The sequence below is a fragment of the Mytilus californianus genome, unplaced genomic scaffold, assembly GCF_021869535.1.
Source record: "Mytilus californianus isolate M0D057914Y unplaced genomic scaffold, xbMytCali1.0.p SCAF_7, whole genome shotgun sequence".
In the NCBI taxonomy this organism is placed as follows: domain Eukaryota; kingdom Metazoa; phylum Mollusca; class Bivalvia; order Mytilida; family Mytilidae; genus Mytilus; species Mytilus californianus.
Genome location: NW_026262723.1, coordinates 32,216,768 through 32,229,551, shown reverse-complemented (window position 1 = coordinate 32,229,551; position 12,784 = coordinate 32,216,768). Strand labels below are relative to the sequence as shown.

The 12,784-nt window shown below is 31.1% G+C and overlaps 1 protein-coding gene across 1 annotated transcript in view; it reads right to left on the bottom strand.

Annotated features, from left to right (window-relative positions):
• Positions 1-12,784, bottom strand: part of LOC127708338 (interferon-induced helicase C domain-containing protein 1-like) — a 181,853-nt gene that overhangs the window by 146,702 nt on the left and 22,367 nt on the right. Inside the window, exon 13 of the mRNA XM_052213191.1 lies at positions 11,241-11,408. Coding sequence (XP_052069151.1) covers positions 11,241-11,408 — 168 coding nt within the window. The remainder of the gene's footprint in view (positions 1-11,240; positions 11,409-12,784) is intronic.

Below are 12,784 nucleotides of genomic sequence, written 5' to 3'. Positions count from 1 at the left end.
TTGAGAGGTCCAACATTACACAAAATTTGAAAGATGTACATCCTTTAGGTCAACTATAATTGTGTGAAATTTATATACGCTTTTGAGCTATCAAACGCCAAATGCAGACTCCAATGCATACGCCATAAATTGATAAAATAACCTTCACGAACGGACACAAAAAAAAAAGTTTTTGTTTACATTATAACATGTATAACTTGAAAATAGTAAAAATGATCAAAGGTCATGACCCTAAGAGATTGTAACCCTTTTCTCAGCATAACTTTAGATTTTAAACAACTAACTGTCCAAGAAACTATTTTAATTGACAATGCCGTTGTTTCTAAATATAAATTACTCCATATTCATGCAAAGCCTACCTTCTTAACTTCATCAGCATTGCTCTCGATGATTGCTTTTATGCTTTCCATTGTTAATTTATTATTTTTAAATGCATCTATTTTTCTCTGCTGCAATTTGGCGAAATAATTTCCCACCGCACTAGCTATTCCTATGATGGCTTGCTCGGTTGTAGCCATCCAGGTGTCAAACTCAGACTTCGAAATGCGAAGATCAGTTGAGTGTGCCAAAACATTTCTAGTTTCTTTAATAGTTTCTAGGAACCTTGGATTTCCATGTATGGATGTGTTGTTGTTTAATAAACATGACTTGATTATAGCACACATTAAGGTTATATCCATACAATCTACCTCAATAGATCTTTTAGCGTCAATTCTGCACAAGCAATCCATGATGATTGTATTATTTCGTCCTGTTTTATAATGGTCCTGCTTGCATGGAGGAGCAATATCAAACAATAGGTGAAATTGGAGTTCACTTAAACATCCTTTTTTTGAATGCACAACAAGAGACTTTTGAGAACACTCGCAACACTGAACTGAAGGAAAACATTCGTGAAACAAACAGTGTTTAAATTTTTCTAAAAAAACGTAGAAATCCATGGTATTCAAGATTTTCTGCTCGAAGTATTGGTGTAGAACCTCCATTCCAATACCAAGGGTGAGCGCCAAAAGCTTCATGTAGTACCAACTCTCATTGTCTGGTGTAAGTGCATCCATTGCTAGTTAAGTATTGCTTAATATATTAAAACAGAAAAGAATTAAAACAAAATGTTACTATAAAGGTTAATTTTTCATCATTCAAAATATAATAAATGCAGTACACCATTTACCAACCTTCCATTATTTGGATCCATTGAAAATGTAATGCTAGTTATCATGGTTATCACATCATATATAAAACATTGGTTGTTTTGAGTTATCTTCAGCTAAAGACACAAATACTTTTACTTGTTCTTACATTAAACATTATCAAAAAGTATATGAACACCTCTAAACCTACTGACATCAAACAATATTTCACATGATATTTCTTATATCTTGATTAATTTATGTATGTTATAGTGCAAATCGAAAATGACATATTAAAAAAAACCCAAATTGTTTATAAATGCAAGCCCATAAATGTCAAACTACATCAGTGAAGACAAAAACAAATGGAACAACACACATACATTATTTAAAAAACAAATACGAAATAAATATAGGATTTTGATTAACGCAAAATATAAAGGTGTAAGTTACGACAAAAGCAATTGTGACAATGACCAACTTAACCATACCTCGTTAGTCCATTTATAGTATTCTACATGTACAAGCCATTCAAATTTGTCTTACAGTACACCTGTAATATAATCGAAATAAAGTATTGTACGAAACAAGATATCATACTTTAAAGACACAAATACCTGCTTTATTGATTGAATAGGTAAACACATAAAATCACATGACTAATGACAGAGACCATGACATTCTCCATTGCATTGCCATTTAAAGTCAACAAAAAATTGTAAAATCCTTCTTAATAAGAAACACAAAATACACACAGGTTTGCATTTGCAAAGGTGAAATACATATGTTAACCTCAAGGATAAAATATTTGATGTCAAATATGGATTTTGATAATATTTTTTTATAGACTATGTCATCATAATTAGGTAAACTATAATTTTCAGACCCTTAATCAAAATAAATCAAATTATTTTTAATTGCATAACAAAATGGCGAACTTAACGTTATTATTGTGAGTAGACAGAGGTTACTTTGAACACTGTGTCGGAATTTTGTTATTGTACAATTACATAATTGCTTTTTAATTCTAGTTCAAATAATATGTTAATGAAACAAAATTATTTTCCTCTACTAGTATAGAAAAACAAACAATTACTAAATATATGTTTTTTTTTTAGATTAAGGCTTGTGAACATATGTGTTTTGTGTTTCTAAACTGTAAGTCAGAAGAGTATTCAAATGAACCACTGAGAATAGTTGTAACTGTCACTAGTATTGTTCCAAATATATTCATTTGTTTGATTTAAGGTTGTATCGATATCAGTACATGTAAGAGCAAAGCTCGGAAATTTGATAATGTTTATCATTACTTACCTCTTTACTCCAACTACTTTACTTGATTTATATCATGTATATAGGTAGCTTCTGTTCGCGACAAACGATAATTTATACGTTATTGAATTTTACAAAACAAGGTATGCTAGCTTTAAAGATACGACAGCTATTTCATCGATTCTGTGGGTATTTTTAGATTTGCTGTAGTAGACCGTGACCATAAAAACAAAATGATTTAAACTTGTAGGCATGCATGTGTCAATTTTGTAGATTTAAAAAGCGTTATTTCTTACTTCTTAAAAATTGTACGAAATTGAAACCAGTTGAAAGTATATCAGCTTGGTTAAGAATTCAAAAGATGAACAACTTTGTTGTTATCATAAGACTAAGTTTGAGTGAAATATGCACTCGAAATGAATCCGAATTCCTTGCGGGATGTACTTTCAGAAACAAACAAGATCATTTACCATATAACAAAATACATCAATACATGTATTAGACATATACGCGAAAATTAAGGGAAAATACAAGCATTTGTATTCCATTTATTTTAATTGAGAAATGTTATGTTGATCGGGGCGCTGGTGCAGCCGAAGTGCTTCAACATAAACACTTTTTCGGAAAGATAGAAAAAAATCGAATCTGTGCGCATTTAAAATCAGTGACAACTAGATTTTAAATCATAAGAGGTATTTGGACCCCAAAAAGATTTGAAAATGATTAAGTTTACAATGTGTTAGATTTTCGAAACTTTTTTCAGATATATGTATAAACAGCAGCCCATTCAGTGCATTTATATGAAATAAGAAGATGTGGTATAATGGCCATTCCGACGACTCTCTACCATTGACGATATGACGTAGAAGTTAACAACTATAGGTCACTGTAAGATCTTCAACAATGAGCAAAATCCATACAGCATAATCAGACATTAGAGACCCCGAAATGATAAATGTAAATTAATCAAACGAGAAATCTAACGGCATGATTTATGTACAAAACAATAAACGAAATGTATATTTTAGAGGATTCGTCATGTTTGTTGAAAAATAAAGAAGAGATCACATAAATTACACGAATAAACTGTTTGAAAGACAGTCAGAGGACTGCAATCAAATTGTCGGTACTACTACAATTAAATCAAGAAGAATACAAAAATTAATACAAACTTTTTCTTTATTTTGACTTTTTAACTTTTTTGATTCGAACGTCACTTGTGAGTCTTTTGTAGACGAAACACGCGTATGGCGTACACAATTTTAACCCAGGTATCTGTGATGAGTTTATTTTAACACGACTTTGTATATCGATGTTTAAGCATTGTAAAGGATATTAGGCTCAAATGTAGTTTTACATGTCTTTCTGCAATTTGTTATTGTTAATGTCCCTCTATATTTTTTCCAGGAAGTATTATTGGAGTTATCTACAGTTACTGTAATGGTTGATGGTCAGAATTATGTTGCATAACATATTTCGTAATGTCATATTTCTTTTGTATTCCTTAAAAAAAGGCATAATATGTTATTGTATGAAATCAGAGAAGAAGCTATGATAAACAGCCTTTTCGGTCCCCGTATTTAAAAGACGGTGTATTTTGGTCACGGGAATTCAAAAGACGGCGTTTTCGGTCACGAGTATTTAAAAAACGGCAATTTCGGTCACAGAAAACTCGGTTACGTCATTTAACAGACGACGATTTCGGTCACAGGAATAAAAAAGACTGCGTTTTCAGTCACGGGAATGCAAAGGATTGCTTTTTCGGTCATGGGAATTTAACAGACGACGATTTCGGTCACGGGAATTTAAAAGACGGTGATTTCGGTTACTGGAATTTAAAAATCAAAACAAGAATTAATCATCCATTCAATGATACCCTTTAGATGCTCACAAGACATGCGTTTGTCAGATATCATTATTTATATGAATGTTTCTGACACCAACGGAAATTTGCATGCTGCATAACTGAATTGGAAATTTGGAAATACTCTGTACAAACGATAAGAAAATTCAAAAAAAGATAATGTATTAGTAATTTGTATTTGGTATCAAATAAAAAAAAGTAATTGCATTTTGTGACGTTATACATGTCATTTAAAAAAATACTGAAACGTTAATGTTAAGAAACCAACAGTTTATACTTAATTAGCGATTTCATTATAAAATAAGATATTTATTTGGAATTTTAGCTAAAAATAGGGACGATATTACCCATATCGATTGTTTTCATTTGATCTGACAAATGTTGTCCAACGGAAATGTGCCTTCTGCATCGTATTTCGTATTAAATAAAAAAAAGTTGTGACGTAATAAAAGTCATATAAAGAATCATGAAACGTTGATTTAAAACAAAGCCGATATTTAATTAGTGATTCATTGTGAAAATAAGTATTTTATATTAATTTGAATGTTTAACTAGAAATGGGTACAATATTATCCTTATTGATTGTTCTTATTTTAGCAAACACATGGTGTTCCCTACTCCAGAATGATTCTAGCACACTCATTAAATACATAGCCGCAATATGTACAACATTCGCATATCATAAGAAAATGTCAAATTTATTTGTGCAAGTTAAAAAGAAAGCAAGACACATCACGTACACTTATGTAGTATCTATCTACAATGTCCTTGTATTGTTTCAGTTCACGAGTGTTTAAATGCATGCTTAACAGTTTAGTTTTATTTTAATTATAAACTGAACAATTTTTCGGATATAATCAACATTGTCTTAAGCCGACCACGAATAGGACCGCAAAATGACCTGTGGTGTAAACATTATTTTTCTATATTAATTCACCATTCGCACAACATAGAGGAAGGATTCCATGAGACTCTTTTATATACTATATACATACAAAGCAAAAACTTATTTGCTTACCTGTTTTTATCTGTAAAATAGTTTGTTGACAATAAGATGACAGTGCTCAGATTTAGACCCCCAGTCACATCAATTATATAATACTCATAGGCCTTAATCATTAATGCCGGTGCACACAAAGGTGAAACACATATTTGTGTTTGTTCGATAATTTTTTTTGCAGAAACTGTATACTATGTTCACTACAAGGTATTAAGCTTTTTTTTTATTTCCTTCTGAACAAAGTAAAGTCCATGTGAATGAATTAAGAAATGTTTATTTTTTTTTGATACAATTCATTGCTCATATTATTACTTTCATTGTGTATGCAATCATTATTTGTAAACAGAAAAAAAAAACATGTTTAGATAAGAAATGAAAGGTACGTTGATTGCAACGTGTTATATGATCTCCGTTATAACTATCACCATGAGGTATTATTGAAACACAATAAGGTTGGTTATTCATTTTATTTCCATGTGAACCAACCATTTCACATCCGTCAATACTGCTTACTTCAATATGCCAAGTATTGGTGAAACGAATTGTTTACAAGCATTACTGCATGCTCATTGAAAAGTTGTAGGCACGAATGAACATTCATTCCTTATCACATGTTTATGGTTGAAAAAGAACAAAACGTATAAAGACAAATGGCCTTTCAAAATGAGTTTATATTGTTTATCTTTATTTGGTGTAATAACAATTTGTGCATGCTGATTACAGCCCGTCTTACTTTTATTCCACAAATTCATTTCGGCATAATCCTATTTTCAAGGCTTCCTCGGTCAAAAAAATTCGTTATTTATTTTTTTCTCTACAAAACAAAAACTTCAATAAAACCTCAAATTGTAATTACAATCAGTAGTGCATTTCACCCTGATATTGAAGTTAACGACAGTCATTTTGAAAATTTCAAACACTAACAGCACATACAGACAAGACATATCAAAACTTTTTGAAGGGTCATTACGATCGGTAAACATTAAAAAAAAACAAATGTGGCCACAACTGATGATGTATGACAGTTTGTATTTCATCATTATTTCTTTTCTTTTATCTTTTGTTTGTTTTCAGTAGTTAGGAATTCACAATATCCAATCAATGACCACCTGACTATGGTTTTTGGGGGGTTAACATTGAAAAATATATACATGACTTTCTATTTTGTATTTTAAACTAATATATATTATACAAGCATACAGTTACCGAAAAAAGGCTACTCACACTTTCACTCACTACTAACACACAGTCACGTCAACCTTACCATTAGTATACATTAGGTAACATAAAAATATCAACTGCTCGCTGCAGTTTAATTTTGTTTCTTTGCTATGTATATTAATATGTTACGTAAGAGATGTAGTCTTCTCATACCTGAGTATCGTCAGCTACGAAGATATGAGACGACTATATCTAATTTACATATAAGTAATACATAATTACTGTATCGGTTCTCTTGTTTTTAAAAAGGCCATTTGTGTTGATAATACAGGAATAGGGGCATTATCTCAAATTTGCCAGATGCAGTAACACTATCAGATGGTGTTTTACAGTTACGAATTAGGAAGGAAATCTTTAGTCTATTTTTCTATCATCAAATTGATACCTCATCACTGTTTTTGCATGGCAGTATGAATAGCTGTTCTATTTTGTCTTTTTCTGATTCAATTGTCAAACCTGAATTTTCTGCCGATAAATGATAAGATTTCTGGTTAAAACAAGCATTCTGAGAGTATTGCATGGCAATACATAGTGCCCTACCGGTTAAAAATGAATTGTTCTGGAACAATATGCTAACTTGATCTATAACTTGTCATGGTGTAAACTATATAACAAATATCAAGTCAATATCTTCAAGCATGATGACAAAAAGTGTGGAAAACTGATTATTTAAGTGAATTTTCTAAGTACAAGGACCATAACTCTGCACAAAATTATCAGACCAGTACAAAATTCGAACTTGATCTGTAACTTGTCATGATAAAACAATTTATCGAATATCAAATCAATATCTTCAAGCACGAAGAAATGAGGAAAACTGATTTGCCGGACTGACGGATGGACAGACAGACAAACAGACGGGCGGACGGAGATCAAACCTTAAGTCCCCCTCGACTTTGTCGGTAGGGGACTAAAAATATAACTAAAATACCGAACTCGAAGGTAAATTAAAAAAGGGAACGCCCATAAAAACTGACGAAAACAACGTTTTTCTATCAACGGAACAAATGAAAATCATTTGTCATATTCCTGACTTGGTACAGGCATTTTCCGAAGAAATGGTTGGTTAAACTTGGTTTTCGAACTAGCTAAACCTCCAATGTGTACAGACAGTATAAATAAAGATGTAAATGATTACGTAAAGTTATATATAAGAAAAACTATGAAAAACGAACGAAGATAAACGAGACGGAAGAAAAAGACTCTAAAAATCTTTAATCTCGATGGCTATCAGTCAGCCAAACGAACAACCTCTTATTCGCTGTTACAATGGACTAACAACAATCCATTAAATAAACTTTACACGTAGTAGTTTAAATCTTGAAGGTTTCGAAACAATAGCGAGCGAATTGTGTTATGCATTTTTAGTACATGAATTGAAATATCCCTTTAATGATGACGATTCATAAATTTACACCAACGACATTAGTGAATAGAATCAAGTCAATTAACTAATTTTAAATTAATAAGGTTTTTTTAAGGGATGGGTTAAAAATAGACCACTATTAGAGTAAAAGTTAAGGGTGCATGCTGAACGATAATCGTATTCAATTTCTCTTTTCCATTCGGAGAGTTCGTCAAGCAAAAAGCTAATAAGTTCTGATTTATAGTCATCGAAATTAAAGAAAAATGTCTTCATAATTTTTGTTAAAATTTTGCAGAGACACTACTTAAATATAGTATATGAAATTGACAAAATAGAGAAATTACAAAAAAAAAAATAAAAAATAACAGATGATATATGACAGTTTGTACTTGATCCTTGTTTCTTGACTATGCGTGTATTATATTGTATATAAATATTTGTATATCAATATAAATGTTTACATGAAGTAATAAAAAAAAAGAGAAAAAAATAAATTAAAGGAGACGAACGAAAAAGACTCATTATCAACATTTTTAATGACAGACACTCAGCATCGAAAGGAAAAATTGATCCAAATGTCTTGGGTATTTTCTATTATTTTTTTTTTGTTTCAATGTATTAAAACGGAACACGAAAACACTTTTTATTTTACATGTTTTTATGTTGTTTCCCTGTTTATTGATTTTGATTTGTAAAGAGGAAAAAAATGAACACAAATAAACACGGACCACACAGAAGCGTTTTATTTCAAAATTTAGGTAAATCATTTTTTGACAAAGTAATCAGTCAATCATGACCCATTAATAATTTATACTAATACACAATCCGTATTTTCGAATTATGGATTACATTATTTTTATATTTTTGAGGGAATTACTAAAAACGTTAGACGGAAAAACATACACTCAAACGTCAAACACTAGACTGTACTGAGAAAAATACATAAAGTTCAACCAGTTGAACCCGCACACTTTGCGAACCTTTTATTTTCCTTAGTTACACAATAGGTCGTAAAATGAAACGCACAATAAAAAAACAAAAACAATCAGTCATCAATAATATAGCAATATATTTAATTATGTATCAACAAATGATGTTCTGAAATCCAAATAAGCTTTAAAAAAAACTAAGGTTTTTTTTAAGAGTTTAAACTTATATGTTCATTGTTTAAAGAAAAGGGGCGTCACTTTTTTGTATTTGTTTTATTATTTTCTATGTGTTATATATATTAAACAGTAGTCAGCCATGTTGTTATACAAAGATGCTTTTATCTTTTGATATTTTAGTTTTGGTAACAAATGTTTGAAATTATGTGTTTCGGACGAAACAGCAAATAAAATCATGGTCAAATTATTGGATTCCTAGATACAAGTTTTAAAATTGCAATTCTTCAAGAAAGTACTGTTTGAATCAATCTATCTATTGTAATTCATAAAGTCTTCATCAGATATCTCTTCTATTTTAAATTTCAAATCATACCATTTCTCACAGTTTATGAATGAGTCTGCTTGACGGTCAAATATTTTGACATAGTCTTGTGACAACGCAACAAATTCACACTCCTTGTAGATAATTATTGAACCCCAGTTATGTCCACACTCTAGCCCGTATGCTTTACCGAGCTTCTTACAACCATCAAATTCTCTTTGTTTCTTTTTAGGTATTTGCCTCCTATCAACTCTGGCTAACATTGACCTGTCACACACTAAGAATAATTTCTCATTTACTTGTCGCATTAGGTCGCCATCGGTAATGACAACGCCACAGTATTTACAATTGATAGTAAATAGCCCCCTTCTTTTTTGACCTAGCTTCATATTTGCGCTCCTTCTTTCAATTTCTTCAATGTCATATACCATTTTCTCTGCTATAGCTATATCTCTAGTGATATTAAGTTTGGATACTTCGTCTATGGCTTGTGTCATTAGATACTGTCTCTGGATGTTTTTCTTTTCAGTCTCAAATTCCTGTGTAGTGCCAACTATGACCTCTCGTCCTTCCCTTTTGCGTACTCTTCCTATAAATTACAAGTTTTATTGATTTATTTCAATATATAATGTGTATTTTTAGTTTTTCGGAACAACAACAAGATGGTGACACCGGTGGAGTAGGAACTATCTGATAATTATCTGTAATATGTTGTTGTTTTATTTGTTCTTATCTGTTTTTATAAGATTCTGTTTTGCAACTTAATTTTGATTTGTAGTGGTTAGTTGACTGAATATTGGTTGCTCTGCTATGAGGCGGTAAACAGGTGGTCCCTGATTTCAATTTCCCTATCCCTAAATCCTATTTCCCTCCCTTCATCTCCCAACTTCCTCCCCCTACTCCAAATTCTATACCCCCTTACTCGCAGACGAAATCGGTCAAATTGTTTTCCCCAACATATCCCTATTTTTATTCCACCTCTTATCCCGGTTCCAGTTCCCCTCATTCACACGATACGTTAACCCTGTTCAACACCTCTACAATCCTTCGGCCACGGTTTGTTTTGCCTTTTTCGACATACATTGTATGACATTGAATTTGACACTGAATTAAACTCTATGTTTTTGAAGACTTGTACCCATTAAACCCAAAACGATACTCTGTTTTAAAGTTTTCAAACTGACATCACAATAGATTATCCATCCCATACATGTATATGAAGGTAAATTCAGAAAAGTGCCTCAGACACACGAAATTATTACGCGATATTTCATTGATGGATGATACCTGACAAACCGTGTATATCATTGGGAAATTGGCTTAATACAGTAAACTTTATATTTCAAATATCCTAACTTAAAAAACAATAAGTGACAGAGGTACAGTAGCATCAACATATGTGGCAAACAAATTTATTTGACAAGTAGAAAATTTGTGATCCATTTATTTACAATTTTCATATCATTAGCTGGGTAATATGTTTAATATCCTCAACCAAACACCAGTTGAACTGCACTAGCATAGAGTTAATTGAAACATATTTTATTTGTTCAATTTAAGCAAAATGGATTAGACACAAGTAAATAATACTCATGAAGTCTTCTCCATAATTAACACTTAGTCTAGAATAGATAATAATACTTTTAGACCACAAAAGTTTAAACTCATAAACACGTACATCATTTGCACTGCTGATGATATAAAGTACAAGGGCACAATAAATAATAAATGTTTTAAATGATAAATTGTAAAATTCCTTTAATCAATTAGTCCTTATTGATACAATGTAAGGTTCTGTCAATAAATCTGAAAATCTTAATTATCATAATTAATTAGTTTTGAATTGTGTTTTTGAGAATAGCATATCAATAAATTAAATAATAAATCAAAGCTTGTATTCCTGTTTTTACATAATACGCCAAGTAGAAGAAGCAGACACATAAATAGAACAATACATACCTCGCATTTGCAAGCTGCTTATTTCATCTGCACTGAATCTATATCGGATCATCATATTACATTGCGGAACATCGAGTCCCTCACATCCTACTGATGTTGCAACAATGCACAAATGTTCGCCATTTCTAAACTTCTCCAACACGTCTATCTGTTCGTGAGCAGGAAGACCTAATATTTAAGAACATATGTATCAATTGCTACTTTCATTGTTGGTCGATGAAATAGTTTCTAATGAACTTGAACAACACATATTTAATAAGGAACGTACAATGATTAAAAATCTGTTAAAATCATTCTTATTAAAAAAAAACAATGGATTTTGTGTTATATAATAACATACTCAAACATCGCATCTTTTTTTTTTACAGTTTAAGAAAGTTGATAGGGTAACTGTAAGTTTAAACTACTACAAAACTTAAAATGATGTAGAACTCAAATAAGTTCAAAACAAATGATGTGCCAGGTAAAACAGTTCAATGACACGTTTAAATGTCTTTGTATTTTTGACAACATTCAGCGTTCAAAACAAATGTTCAAAACTGTTACATGTGTTTCCACCATCGAATTTTATGTTGCACAAGACGTTCTAATAAACTGCAGTGGAATTACATCTTGAGAAAACGTATGTATACTGTAAATAGTTGTTTAACTATACGTAGAAATGTAAATATATAAACCTAAAGAATGTTAGAGTCAATATAAATCTTTAATTTAAAAAATCTCATCAAAGATACAAGCCTTTTTGGTACGCTGTAGGCGAATTTCGTCTACGTAACATTCATCATTGGCGAATTAAAAGAGTTCGCAGGCAAAATTAAATAATAAGTTGAAATGCATATTATATATATATATATATTGTTAGAAAATTTCCGATAACAATAATGCAATGGAAAAGAAGGAGATGAAAGATACAAAAGGGATCTGCAAACTCATAAGTCGAGGACGAACTAACAACGAAATTGCAAATATCGAAAAAGGGACTAACAATCAACAATCTACAGAACCTAACATAGAACAGTAGCAAAAAGTAAAATCACAAAAATACTGAACTCCGAGGAAAATTCAAAACGGAAAGTCCCTAATCAAATGGCAAAATCAAAAGCTCAAACAAATCAAACGAACGGACAACAACTGTCATATTCCTGACTTGGTACAGATATTTTCTTATGTAGAAAATAGTGGATTAAACCTGGTTGTATAGCTTGCTAAATCACTCCCTTGTATGACAGTCGCATACAATTCCATTATATTGACAACGATGTGTGAACAAAACAAACAGACATAATAGGTAAAAATGTCAAAAATAGGGGTACAGCAGTCAACATTGTGTTATAATCATAATCTTAATCACTATTAAAACAAACAAATATGTAACAAAGAAGCACAAAAAGGCATATAGACGAAGCACATTAGCAAAAATGAAAGACAAGAATACAAAAATTTACAATGGCACAATAACACAAAGACGGGATGAATAAGTACAGAGCCACGTCATATGTAACAAAGAGACACAAACAAGCATATAGACAAAGCATATTAGCAAA